Below are 12,739 nucleotides of genomic sequence, written 5' to 3'. Positions count from 1 at the left end.
CAGCATGGCAGAAGAGCACAGTCTGTGTCTGGGGATATGGGGCCATGGCGTCCTCCCAGGCACAGGGTCCCTATGAGGACTGCATAGGACAGTGCAGTCTAAGGGCATTACAAGGTGCCTGGCATGCAGAAAACGCTCACTCAGTGATGGAGCAGATGAAGATAAAGGGAGCTGGAAGGGTCACCTCAGGCCACGTCATAGGGCCCTGCATATCATCCTGAGAAATCATGACATGTGGCAATCAGAAGGGCGCTCAGCTGGGAACCTGGTCCTTCAGGACCCTAGGAGCAGCTAAGGTGTTTCCAGAGGGGAGCAGTGTGCCCACAGCTGAGCTGGAGTCAGGTTTACCCTGCAGCGTGTCTCATGTGGGTCAGAATGAGGAGACAGGGACCAGGAATCCGATGCTAGGTCCAGGGAGAGAGAAGAGGTGCTGAGGGCCCAGGTGAGGTGGGCAGAGGGGCTGGACAGGAGAAGGTGAAGGGAGGGTGTCTGTTGACCCCTTTAAAAACTTCACCTGGTTCAGTTCAGTTCAGTTCAGTCACTCAGTCGTGTCCAACTCTTTGCGACCCCATGAATCGCAGCACGCCAGGCCTCCCTGTCCATCACCAACTCCCGGAGTTCACTCAGACTCACGTCCATCGAGTCAGTGATGCCATCCAGCCATCTCATCGTTAGCACGATCTAAAAGCCCTGCTTCAGCAGCCACTCTGGGCATGACCGGGCTGGGATTTAAAGGTCCTGAAGGAGCAGGTCAGAAAAATTTTGTCCACTGAGTCCCCCTGAGACAGCATACATCCCTGGCTAGAGCCTGAGGACCAGCCCAGGCTTTCTCCATAGGTTTTCCTAGCACATGGAGCCATCGGCAGAGTCCTTTATGGAGTCCTTAAGCCCAGATCTGAACACAGTAGTGGAGCCACTTCTCTGTACAGCTGACCCACCACAGAGAGACATCATAGTCCCAAACCCTCTCTGCCCCTTCAGGGATTATTAGCACATCAGTCATGCACTGACCCTCCAGTAATGGGGTCCATCTGGGGGTCTGCTATGGCGGGCACAGGGGGCCCTTGACAACGCAGTTGGATCATCCTGTCCCCGTGACTTCCTTAATCCCGATACAGGAAACACTGTGGATGAGGAACAACTCCAGGAGGCCAGGGCAGCAGCCTGCAGATGGTGGGGGGACGCCCTCCAAGTTTACCCAGAGCCTTGCTGCAGTGCGCACCAGATGGGCTGAAGAGCAGTGCTTTCTTGTGTTTACCGCCAGGAGCTAGAAGTGGGTTACACACCCATCCCCAAGTGCAGGGAAGCAAACACAAGAAGGCCTTTGAGTCAGGCAGACTGAGGTCCAGTAACTGCCTCACCGCATACCAGCTTCTACTGACTTGGCGTCCCTTCCCTTTGCTGTGTGCTCAGTTCCTCATATTCGGCATGGAGTGAAAACAGTGACCGCTCAGGGTGTTCAAAAGCTAGAGCAGGATTAGATTCTTAAAGGGCTCAGCCTTTTAACAAGTAGGTGTTGGGCAAGTGTTTGTTAAGCCTTCTTCTCCTTACCTGCCTTGAGTCTCGGCTGCTCCCACTGCCCCCAGTCAGCCCCTTTCCTATCACTCACCCTGCTGAGTGCCTCCCATCCATCTAGGGAGGATGGAGTCTATGCAAGCTGGGTGACTTCACATGTTCACCCTAGGAAGGGAAACTTCCCAACAAGGACTTAAGACCTGCAGTTCATGGGTTTTAGGGGAGGTGGTTTAAGCAATAATCTGCCTTCAATGCAGGAGACCCAGCTTCAATCCCTGGGTTGGGAAGATCCCCTGGAGAAGGAAATGGCAACCTACTCCAGTATTCTTGCCTGGGAAATCCCACAGACAGAGGATCCTGGCAGGATACGATCCATGGGATCACAAAGTCAGACACAACTGAGCAACTAACGCTTTAAGTAATAATAGAAGCCCTACATATAAGCAGCCTTCACAAGTCTCTGCAGTAGAACATAACACTTGATTTTCTTTGATCCTCCAAATACTTCTCGGATGTTTTGCTGTGCTTTGCAGGGCAGCAGGGAAACACAGGTAACAGAGCTTGGTACCTGGTACAAAGGGCCTCTGGCGAGGGCAGGAGCCATGCTGGTGAGGCCGTCATCATTTCAGCGTGATGGACACTAGATAGAAGTCTCCAATGTTCTCTCGTCCTCAAGGAGCAAGCACTGCCCCATTTGGGTGAACAGGAGGGGCTCGGAAGAGGGCCAGGAGCTTACCAGAAAGGAGCTCCACTAACAGCTGTTTCTAGTAAATGCCTACTGAATGCCAAACCCTTCAGTCTTAACGAAGTATATAGGAAAGCCATGGAGTATGGCTCTGAATGACGGCCCAGGGTGAGGGAAGGGCCCTGGCAGGGAGGTGGGGACTGGGGTCCTCACCCAGCCAGGCCCCTAACCTGCAGTCTGCCATAGGAAAAGTTAAAGAATATGGCTCTACAGCCATGCAAATGAGACTGGACTTGAAGGAGAGTTCTGTTCTGAGTTTTCTCTTAAGCATCTTATCTCCCAAGAGAGACAAATAGAATCATGAAAGAATCAAAGCATCATGAGACTGCTAGGTAACCACAGAGTCAAACAGTACAGTAGAGGGCCCAGGAGCCAAGAACTGGGAGACTTTGGACTGAGAAATCCAGGAGGAGTTCCTGGAAGAGGAGAGCCCTAAACTGGGCCTTGAAGAATAAAACTGGGACAGTTCACAAGGAGGGGATACTGTCAGTGGAGGAATAGGAACCATGAGTCAGCTCACTCAGCAGTGTTCAGTGGCTCCCCAGGCCTCGAACAAGCATCCTGATGTGGCATTCCAGGCTCTGGAGCCTGCTCCCAGCTCCTGCCCACCCAATCACCTTGCCGTCCCTCCAAGAGCCCCAGCCGCCCACTCCCTGAGCGCGTCACCTGCCCTCTGAACCTGTCCCACACACCTCACCGCTGCCCGATTCCCCCTACCCACTTCTCCATCCGCATCTTTCAGTGCCCCTTCCCCACCTGACCCCTTAGAACAGAGCATCTTTCCCCCTCTCTCCTTCTGGACTCTGTCCCATTTGCTTCATTCTGGTTTTTCTTGGGATCCCACATGGACAAACCCTGACTCCCTAAACGGTAGAGACCTCTACCTTGGCTTCCTCCTCTCTGTGGGCCGCGTACCATGTCATGACTGGAGTTTGGCAAATGCCAAACGAATGAATGAGTGAATGAACACGTGGAAATCTAGCTGCCCAGAAAGGAGAATTGATGTTTACAGGGGACCATGGAACTCATGGCAAGAGACACTAGATGTGACTGACCTGGGAGTGTGGCCCTCACTGCTCTGGGTGGAGCACCTGAGGGCCAGAGGAGCACAGGTATTCTCTGTTCAGCCTGCGTCATATAAAGCCTCCCGGGCGTTGCAGACAGCAGGCCCAACCCTACCCAGGCAGGGGCCTCGGGCACGCTGCAGCTCCAGCACATTGTCCAAGTGCAGTGGGGCGGAGGTGAGCTGTGGGGCCCAGCTGACCTGGGCTGAGAATCAACTCTGCTATTTGCCCGCTGTGTGGCCTTATGCAAGCCACTTAACCTCTCTGAGACTTGGTGACCCTCTTTCATAAAAGGAAAAATAATACTCCCTCCTTTCAAAGTCACTGTAAGGATTATAGAAAATATACAAAGACAATCTTCCAGCTTATAAGAGGTAACAAATGAATGGTATGTAATTCTTTTTTTATGACATATGATTAGTTGTTCCATGTGGCTGGGGAAGGCTTTATGGAGGGTTCAAAGAAAGTTCTAGGTAATAAAATTTGGGTTTAAACCTAACAGCCTGTCATAACTGTGGTGAACTTATTATGAGACTCATTAACACATCCCACATAGAGATGATGTACTAAAGTTGTTCAAGACCAGGGTTACTGAGCTGTCCGCTCAAGGACACGTCCCATTGATAATGCTCACAGTGAGACCTTTGCCAGCCACTGCAGAGAGAAAGCTGCGAAGCCCGGCCTAGGAGAGATGACCCAGAAACAGTGCTTAGGGCCAGTGTATACCTACCTCAGCCCTCATTCTGTAGCAAGCAGGCAGAGGTGGGAGCAGAGAACCCAGGTTTCTGCCATCATATTTCGGGAGCCAGGTTCTTATTGCTTTGGCTACTGGGAGACCTGGGCCAAGTATCAGGGCTTTGGAACTGAGGGTGGAAGGAAGGAGGGAGGGCCTGGCACCTCAGGCAGGTAATAGTGATCAGAGACCCAGCTACAACCCGAGCTGGAGCTGGGCCTGTGGTGGAGGCAGAATGGCTCAGAAGTCAGGTTGTGGTAATGGGTTGAGTCTACAGAGGTGTGGGGAAGAGGAGTGGAGAAGGAAATGGCAACCCACTCCAGTGTGCTTGCCTGGAGAATCCCAGGGACTGGGGGAGCCTGGTGGGCTGCCGTCTATGGGGTCGCACAGAGTCGGACACGACTGAAGCGACTTAGCAGCAGTAGCAGCAGCAGGGAAGAGGAGAGAATCAAAAAGCTCTCTAGAAGCTAAGTAGGTGTTGTCGTTAACAGAATCAGGAGGGTCTCAACCCTCCTCCTAAATCCCCTCTTCCAAGGTTCCCTGGCTCACAGGTAATATCCCCTCACCCCATCCCACAGACCCCCAAATCTCTCTCTGAGCCTGGCCTCCCCCAGCTCAACGGAGTTCAAATCCTGCCCATCCCCTCGGCGCTGTGTTCCAAGCCTCCCCCCAACCTTCCCAATTCAGGCCTCTGCTTTCCTCCCAGCTCCCTGCACAGCCCTCTTGGCCTCCAGCCCCACCCCTCCACTCTGTCCCCATTCACACCACTTCCAAAGTTCTCTTCCCCAAAAGGAATCTGGCTACATTCACCTTGAACCCGTTTGGCATCTCCCTGTTACAGTCCAGACCATCCCCTCGGCCAGACTGGTAGGAACTTCATGACCTACCCAGCCTGGCATGTCCCCACCCGGTTTCAGCCCAGCTTCCCACCCATCCCCCCGGGGGGCTGCGCCTCTTTGTGTGCCCCTCATCCTACCTGGAACCCACCCCTTCTCTCGGTCAGCTCCAGCCAACCTCTATGATTCCCTCTAGAACCTGTCCTTCAATTCCCAACCTGGCCCAGGAGCTCCTCCCCTGTGCTCCCAGACCCTTCTCCTACACGGAGCCTCCCTTATTGTCCTCCCATCCCTCCCACTCCCACGCCTTGAGCTCAGCATCCTAAGCAGACCTAAGCACTCAGTAAATGTTTAATGAATGAATGAATGAATGGTGGGTGAGTGAGTGAGAAGGAGCAGTGAGGGAATCCAAGAAGAAAAGACGACTCGGCAGGGGAGACAGAATGATTTGCTTCGAGGGACGCTGAGTTTGAGTTGGTGGGGGCATCTAGGTGGAGGTCCCAGCTGCACTGCAAAGGTGAGCCTGAAGCTTGGGGAAGGTCTCTTAAGAAACTGTAGTCTCTCTGTTCACACGTGAGCCTGTGCCCCTCAGGAGCTCAAATGACCAGCTCAGTGTTGCCAAACCAGCTGTATCAACTCAGAGAGCCTCAGAGCCTGAAGGACATTATAAGGACATCATCTGGTCAGCCTTTTTTTTTTTTTCGGACAAATGAGGAAACTAAGACTCAGGGAGGGGAGAAACCTGCTCAGCAGCTACCTAGAGGTAGAGTGAGGGTAGAATTCGTGTGTCTCCATCACAGTCTGAGCGCTGTCTCTACTGTCCCCTGGGGCCTCTTGTTGGTGGCACTCATGTCTGAGCCCCGAAGGAGGGAGTTACTATGAGGATGAGAGCGGGCACTGGAGAACCTAACTCGACAGACCGTCGTACACTGGCTCTTCCTCTCCCACAGCTTCTCACAGCCCCAGATGAAGGGAAACCTGATAAAACCTCAGAGCCACAGAGCTTAGGCACTCGATGTCTTGCACTCAACAAACAGGACAGACCCGGTGGCCTCCATCAGCAGTGATATTAATTTCACCCTGATTTGAACATTGTCACCATCTCCTCTCCAGTCCTGTAACAGATCAGAAACCAGGAGAGAGAGTGCTATGAGCAAGCAGCCTGACACACTGACCGACCGTAAAAAGGAGCAGATGGGGATCGCTGGGCGTAAGAACCAACAGCCATTTACACCAATCCCACCAAGACTCTCCTGTACATCATATATCCCAACACAAGTCCTCATGGTGACATCCAGTTGTGTTCAGTACATTTCGCTTATGATCTGCAGGCATTTAGACATTTCATCAGGATTTTCATCTAAAGTGATTGAGACTGTTAAGTTTCAGACAGCACACAAAAATCAAGCCCTCTGCTATCACAGGGAGGAATAAACTTTAAGGATTCAGGTTTACAAAATGTCTTCATCACAACAAAGGAAGGAACAGAACTGGCGTTTTTTGTTTGGCCACAACCTACTGGGCACACCGTCCATGTAACAGTCACAACTCTCTCACCTCACACATAGCAGCATTGGGTCATATGTGCTGAACTCATAAATGACTGAAGATTGAGTCTTCAGCCTCATTTTCAGTTCAGTTCAGTCACTCAGTCATGTCGAACTCTTTGCCACCCCATGGACTGCAGCACACCAGGCTTCCCTGTCCATTACCAACTCCTGGAGCTGGCTCAAACTCATGTCCATCAAGTTTGGACTCTTTCTCTGAGGTACTGCTGCTGTTGCCACAATCGACCTTGACTGGGCCAGAAGGAACGCTTACATTCATGCAAGAGGAGAGAGAGTTCACTCTTCGGCCACACATCAGTCAGAACGACAGGCACTCACAGAGAGCTTGCTGTGCTTGCAGCTCTGAGAGAAGGCCCTGCTGCCAGGTAGAGGATGTATCGAATCACTTAGCTTTTCTTTGATTTGCAGGAATGAATTCAGAGCATGGACGGACATCAAGCCTGTGAAACCCATAAAAGCCAAGCCCCAGTACAAGCCCCCAGATGATAAGATGGCTCATGAGACCAGCTACAGTGCCCAGTTCAAAGGGGAGGCCAATAAGCCAACCCCAGCTGACAATAAGGTCATTGATCGCAGAAGAATACGCAGCCTCTACAGCGAGCCCTTCAAGGAACCTCCAAAGGTGAGACAGATCTTCTGGGGACCCATCAGCAGTCTGACATGGGAGGGGTTAATGGTAGCAGAGATGGGGGCGGGGCTACTGCCAACTCTGGTCCTTAACCTTCTAAAGTCCCTTCTTTCCATCTTAGCATATAGAGACAGAGTGGCTTCTTACCGTGAAAGTGAAAGTTGCTCAGTCGTACCCAACTCTTTGCAACCCCATGTACTATACAGTCCATGGGATTCTCCAGGCCAGAATACTGAAGTGGGTAGCTGTTCCCTTCTCCAGGGGAGCTTCCCAACCCAGGGATCAAACCCAGGCCTTCCACGTTACAGGCAGATTCTTTACCAGCTGAGCCACAAGGGAAGCCCAACCTTTGCTAAATCAAACGGAAATTTCTAAAGGAACATTACCTAAAACAGGGATTCCCAGGTGGGTCAGTGGTAAATTCAGGAGACTGCCAATTCAGGAGATTCAAGAGACGAGGGTTTGATGCCTGGGCCAGGAAGATCCCCTGGAATAGGAAATGGCAACACACTCCAGTATCCTTGTCTGGAGAGTCCCATGGACAGAGGAGCCTGCTGGGCTACAGTCCATGGGGTCGTAAAGAGTAGGAGACAACTGAGCAGCTGAGCACACATTACCTAAAATGGAAACAGCTTAAAAACTGTTAGATTTCCAGAGAACTAGCTTCTGATTTTGAGAAACTCAGAAAGAAATGGTAGAAAATCTCACCTGGGCCCTAAACCCCCTTGTCTTAAAATAAGGGCTAGCCCAGACATGGGGGCATCCTCGCCTGACTTCTTTCCCACCCAGCCCCTGCCTCATCCTCTGCTCCAATCACTGGACACTTTCTCACCTCCTGAGTCCCTGAAAATCACCTGCTCTTTCTTATCCTTTCCCTCCATCCAGCAGCAATCCTTAGTCTGTCAGAACACACCTGTCACATCAGCTGCAAGAAGTGTTCCAAGTAATTTGTTCCTATGATGAACAGTTTGTGAATGATTTTCGTTTCTAAGTAAGATACAGTGGATTCAGGTGTTTTCCTATGAAGACAATTGTTGTTGTTGTTGTTCAGTGACTAAGTCATGTCTGAGTCTTTGTGACCCCATGGTCTGTAGCACACCAAGCTTTCCTGTCCATCACCATCTCCCAGAGTTTTGCTCAATCTCATGTCCATTGAATCGGTGATGCCATCCAACAATGCTTTGCCTTATTTGTATCCCTATGTGCAATCATGAGCGGGGAAAAGCCTGTTGGATTCTGCTGTTGAGGCCGGAATCACATATGCCATAACTTATTATATGATATCAAGCCACATGGAATCATGAAAATATCAGCTCTCCTTTCTATAATAGCAGAAAAAGTCTGAGAACCTATGTAGCCTTTGCTCTGCTTTGACCTAAAGTCTTGCAGTCCAGCGGAGTTTCCTCTATGGTCCAGGACTACTGGTTTACAGGTAAGGGAATTACCCAACTCAGTTTGCCTGGACTACTCCAGTTATAACATTAGTGGTTCCATATTCCATGAAAGCCCTCAGGCCTAGGCAAGCCAGGATGATCTTATTTATAGGTTGACAGTGACTGAGAGCCCCTGAACCTCATTGAGTGGATGACCCAGCTGGTGAGGCCCCACATCATCTCTGTCCCCCTTCTACAGATGAAGTGGGTCTGAGATGTAGGGTTGGCTCTGGACAAAAGATTCGAGTGGAGGAAGGAAGGAAGATTGGGGAAAGGAAATCCAGAGATGGATGGGAGGACGGTAACATATTGGGGACCATATCCAGTGGCCCAGAATTCTTGAGAAAGAGAAGCCACAGCTGTCTTCTAGAAATCGGAGGGAAGAACTAGCAGAGAAAGCTTGGGGAGAGTGAAGTGGGCTTGAACGGCAGCTCTGGAGAAGATCATCTGGGGAGCCAGCCAGGGAGAATGAGGGGACGCTGGGCAGTGCTGAAGGCCTCGCTGGGCGAGACTGCCCGCCCAAGCCTCTCAGTGAGGACGTCCTTCCACCGGAGCTCAGAAACAGGGAAGATCAGCTGCTGCTGAGAATGAAAGACCAGAATCCGGATGTCTTCCACCAACAAAGGTTGATTTCTTATTACCATGTGTCCACCATGGGTGGGCTGCAGCTCTCCATGTCCACACCCCTTCAGGCTGAAACTCAGGGTGAGGAGCAGCCTCTCTGCGGCAGAGGAAAGGAGTACGTTGGGCAGCGTGGGCCGGCTCCTGGCCTTTTGTCTGGAGGGGGACTCCTCACCTCTGCTCACATTTCATTGACTAAAGCCACTCCCGTGCCTGCCTGAGTTGAGCAGTATAGTGAGGTACAACCTTCCCACGGGGAGGGGCAGCAGCCCAGAAATACAGTCCAGTGCCTTGGGGGGGAATAGGGGCCAGAGGAGTGGCTAGCAAGTGGGCAGCTAGAACGGGGAACCAGGGGCTCCAAGTGAGAGATGCCAGGTGACCAGGCATCAGCAAAGGGGCTTTACATGCCATGCTTCTCAGAGTCCTGTGCTTTCATTAAGGTTATCTGTTCACTAATCACATCTTCTCTCTAAATTCTCCCTCCAAATCCCGCCCCTTCTGTGTTTCTGTTTGCGGTCTGTCTGTCTCTCCGTGCAGGTGGAGAAACCTAGTCTCCAGAGTTCCAAACCAAAAAAGACCTCAGTGAGCCATAAGCCCCCGAGGAAGGCCAAAGACAAGCAGGGGGCGTCGGGCCGGGCATCCAAGAAGAAGAGCGCGGAGGGTGCGCGCACCGCCCCGCCCACCGCCGACAAGGAGCCGAGCGCGGAGATGAACAATAAGCTGGCTGAGGCTAAAGAGTAATGCACTGCACTTCTCTTTCTTCTTCTCTTCCCTTTTTTTTTTTTCTTTCACTAATCAACAAAAAAGGCCACAAAATTGATTAGAGGCTTCCCGTCTGCATGGGTCCTGAGTGTTCTAGGAGCTCTTTGGTTTCTCTGAGCAGGGGGATCCTATTTCAGAGACCAGGCGACCTGCCTCCTGTCCAGATCTAGACAGGGCCACGCCACGGGGCCCCTGGACCCCGTCAGCGGCTGACTTGCAGGGCAGTGCCTACCTCCGGGCAGGGGCAGGCACGCCTGGTGAGGCAGGCGGAGGACACCGGAGGAACTGCCCTTATACTTCGACATGAATTTGGGGCATCCTCCTCCTGTTCCTCCCCAGCATCTGCGCCAGTGATCAATTTTGAACTTAGGTAAAAGGTGTTCTTCTCCAAAATTCGCAGTTATCATGTGCTATAGAAGCCTGACCTGGGCTTCAGCAATTGACAAGATTTGTGGAAATATTTTAAAAAAAAAAAATAATAATTTTTTTGGCCTTACTCTCAAAAAAATGAGTTGTGTTTGTTAAGTAATTTTTTCATAGACTCTTTTGCTTGAAACAGATGACTACGTTTAGTTTCCTACCAGTGGGCTTTAAACTCTATGCTGAGTAAGAGATGTGCCACTGATGACCAAAACGAGGCCAGGGCAAAATAGTTAGGTGTCATAGGTACCCTCCAGACATCATAGGAAGGTGACAGAAATGAGACTGTTTTCCTGTTAACCCCCAACCTATCCAGTGCTGCTGATTTTGCAAAGTGACTGGTTACGGGAGACTGGAGGAAGGAAGTTCAAGGTGTAACGATAGTGTATTTAGAATGTGGCTTTCTTACTTCTGAGAAACACACAGAAGGAAGCAGACATTACAGCTACTGTGTCCGTGGTTACTGTCCCTGCCTGGACTGTTCTTGCCCTGTTTCTTGGAGAGGACGGAACGTGCTGAACTTCAGGTTCTGGGAGATTTCTGTGACTTAGCCTAAGACGAGGAGTGTTCCCTGCTCGGTGATTAGCAAGCTTTTTTTTGTTTGTTTTAACCTCATTCCTGAAGAAAAGCAGCTCTCCCTGTATTGTGTGTCTTGTGTCTGTGTGGCCAAAGCAGCCAGGGGTGGCAGTGCCACCCCAGCTGTGCTTGAGTTGTGTTGTGAGCATGAGTCAGGGGGTCGTGGAAAGACGCCATATACCTACCAGATCAATTACATTTGCAAACCCCACGGCGTGTCCGTTCCTTGGTACCCTTTATTTCTCATGTATGCAAGGTGCTTCCTGTCGCCAGCATTCTGAAATTGCTGGGGCCTCTTCAGGAGTACTTTTGTTTTGTCCTGAAAGTGAAGAGTGAAGTCCTCACAGTTCCCTACCTCAGAAGTCCCTTTAGTTCCTTCAGGTTGGGAGAAATAGAGCCTCCACAAGCTCTCTCATATTCTGACTGTTCAAGCAGCAAAATCCCCATTTGCACCATTTTATTTGTCCCCTTCGGGCTTATTACTATGCCTCTTGTAAATTAACTGAGCCTTCACTATGCAGGCCGTATTTCCTAAGAGGACAGAACCTGCAGAAACAAAGCCCTGGGCCAGGCAGGCCTTTCTGCCATCTTCCGAAAGGCAGTTCCAGAGAAGGAACTGTGAGGATGAAGAAATGAGGGAGGTAGACGATGTGAGTGAGTGTCAGTGTTTGTGAATCACAGATTTGGATGCCTCGATGGAAGGGGCTAGAGTAGATCTGAGTACTGATTCAGGTGTTTGCTAGCTGGTCTAAACAATGTCAGAGAGCTCCATCAACAGGACCTTAACTTTGTCCAGGAAATTTGACAACGTACGTACGTTCGTTCTCTTGAGATATCTGGTATTCATCAAATATGTTGATGTTAGCCACAGTTTGAATTTCTCCATAGAATAGTCTTCTGGTTTTCTCTGCAGATCAAGTAAACCAAACTTTACATCACACAAGGGACCACTCCCTCAACATTCGATTGTTCAAGGCCTGTGTGCCTGACAGGGAGCCGGCCATGATGGTAGTGTGTATAAATCTGGCTCCACCACAGCACCACCAGGGTGCATAGGACTTATCCCTGTGTCTGATCCAAGTTTGCGTTCAAACGGTAGTGTTTCCTGCCCCCTTGCAGCCCCAGGCACCGAGCTTCCTCCCTGCCCCACCTGAGGCTTTCCAGGACCTGTAGGGTGTCTCTTCACGTCTTCAGTCTGCCCATCTTTTTAGCGCCTCCCGCTGAGAAAATCCGTTGGTAGTTCACTTTGACTCTTGAATGTGTCACTTCACTGGCAAGAAACCTCCTTTGATTTCTGCTGTTTACAAATAAAACTCAGTCAGTCTTGTTCTGCATCCCAAACACACTGACTGAAACCGATTTCAGCCTCACAAGCAGTGTTTCCGTCTTGCCTTTCTGAAGGCAGCCAAGCTTCAAACGCCTGTTCGGCCCATTTTTGTACACTTCCCTGTGGTTCCTTGAACCCCCCTGACGAAAGAGCGAGGACTGGAGCCTCCCCACCATCTGCTTCACTCGCCCGCAAAACTGAACCCCTGCAGCTGTGCGTCGGGTCCTTAATGCTGTCCCTTTTCCGCCGGTGCTCCCATGATGCCTTTGCTCTCAAGGCAGACCGGAAGCATCTAATTATGATTTTGTGGCCTGGGTTTTGTTGCGTACCACAGATTGTCTATGTATGTGTAGCGCACACCTTTCTTGGTGCTATTTCATTCCTGCTGTTAGTAAGAAAATGACTAAAATATTCATGTATAGCCAATTGATTGTGCCGTGCTTGTGGTCTGTGCTTGCTAAGAAACAAACAAACAAACAGTTTTTCCAATTATAAATAAATGCTAAAGACG

At 50.7% G+C, this 12,739-nt stretch overlaps 1 protein-coding gene across 1 annotated transcript in view; it reads left to right on the top strand.

Annotated features, from left to right (window-relative positions):
- Positions 1 to 12,739, top strand: part of MAP6 (microtubule associated protein 6) — an 82,546-nt gene that overhangs the window by 53,593 nt on the left and 16,214 nt on the right. The window contains exons 3-4 of the mRNA XM_040258887.1: positions 6,870 to 7,083; positions 9,681 to 9,880. Of these exons, the coding sequence (XP_040114821.1) occupies positions 6,870 to 7,083; positions 9,681 to 9,880 (414 nt within the window). The remainder of the gene's footprint in view (positions 1 to 6,869; positions 7,084 to 9,680; positions 9,881 to 12,739) is intronic.

The sequence above is a fragment of the Oryx dammah genome, unplaced genomic scaffold, assembly GCF_014754425.2.
Source record: "Oryx dammah isolate SB20612 unplaced genomic scaffold, SCBI_Odam_1.1 HiC_scaffold_17, whole genome shotgun sequence".
Lineage (NCBI taxonomy): Eukaryota > Metazoa > Chordata > Mammalia > Artiodactyla > Bovidae > Oryx > Oryx dammah.
The sequence above is the reverse complement of the archived record's forward strand: the minus strand, read 5'-3'. Positions and strand labels throughout refer to the sequence as shown.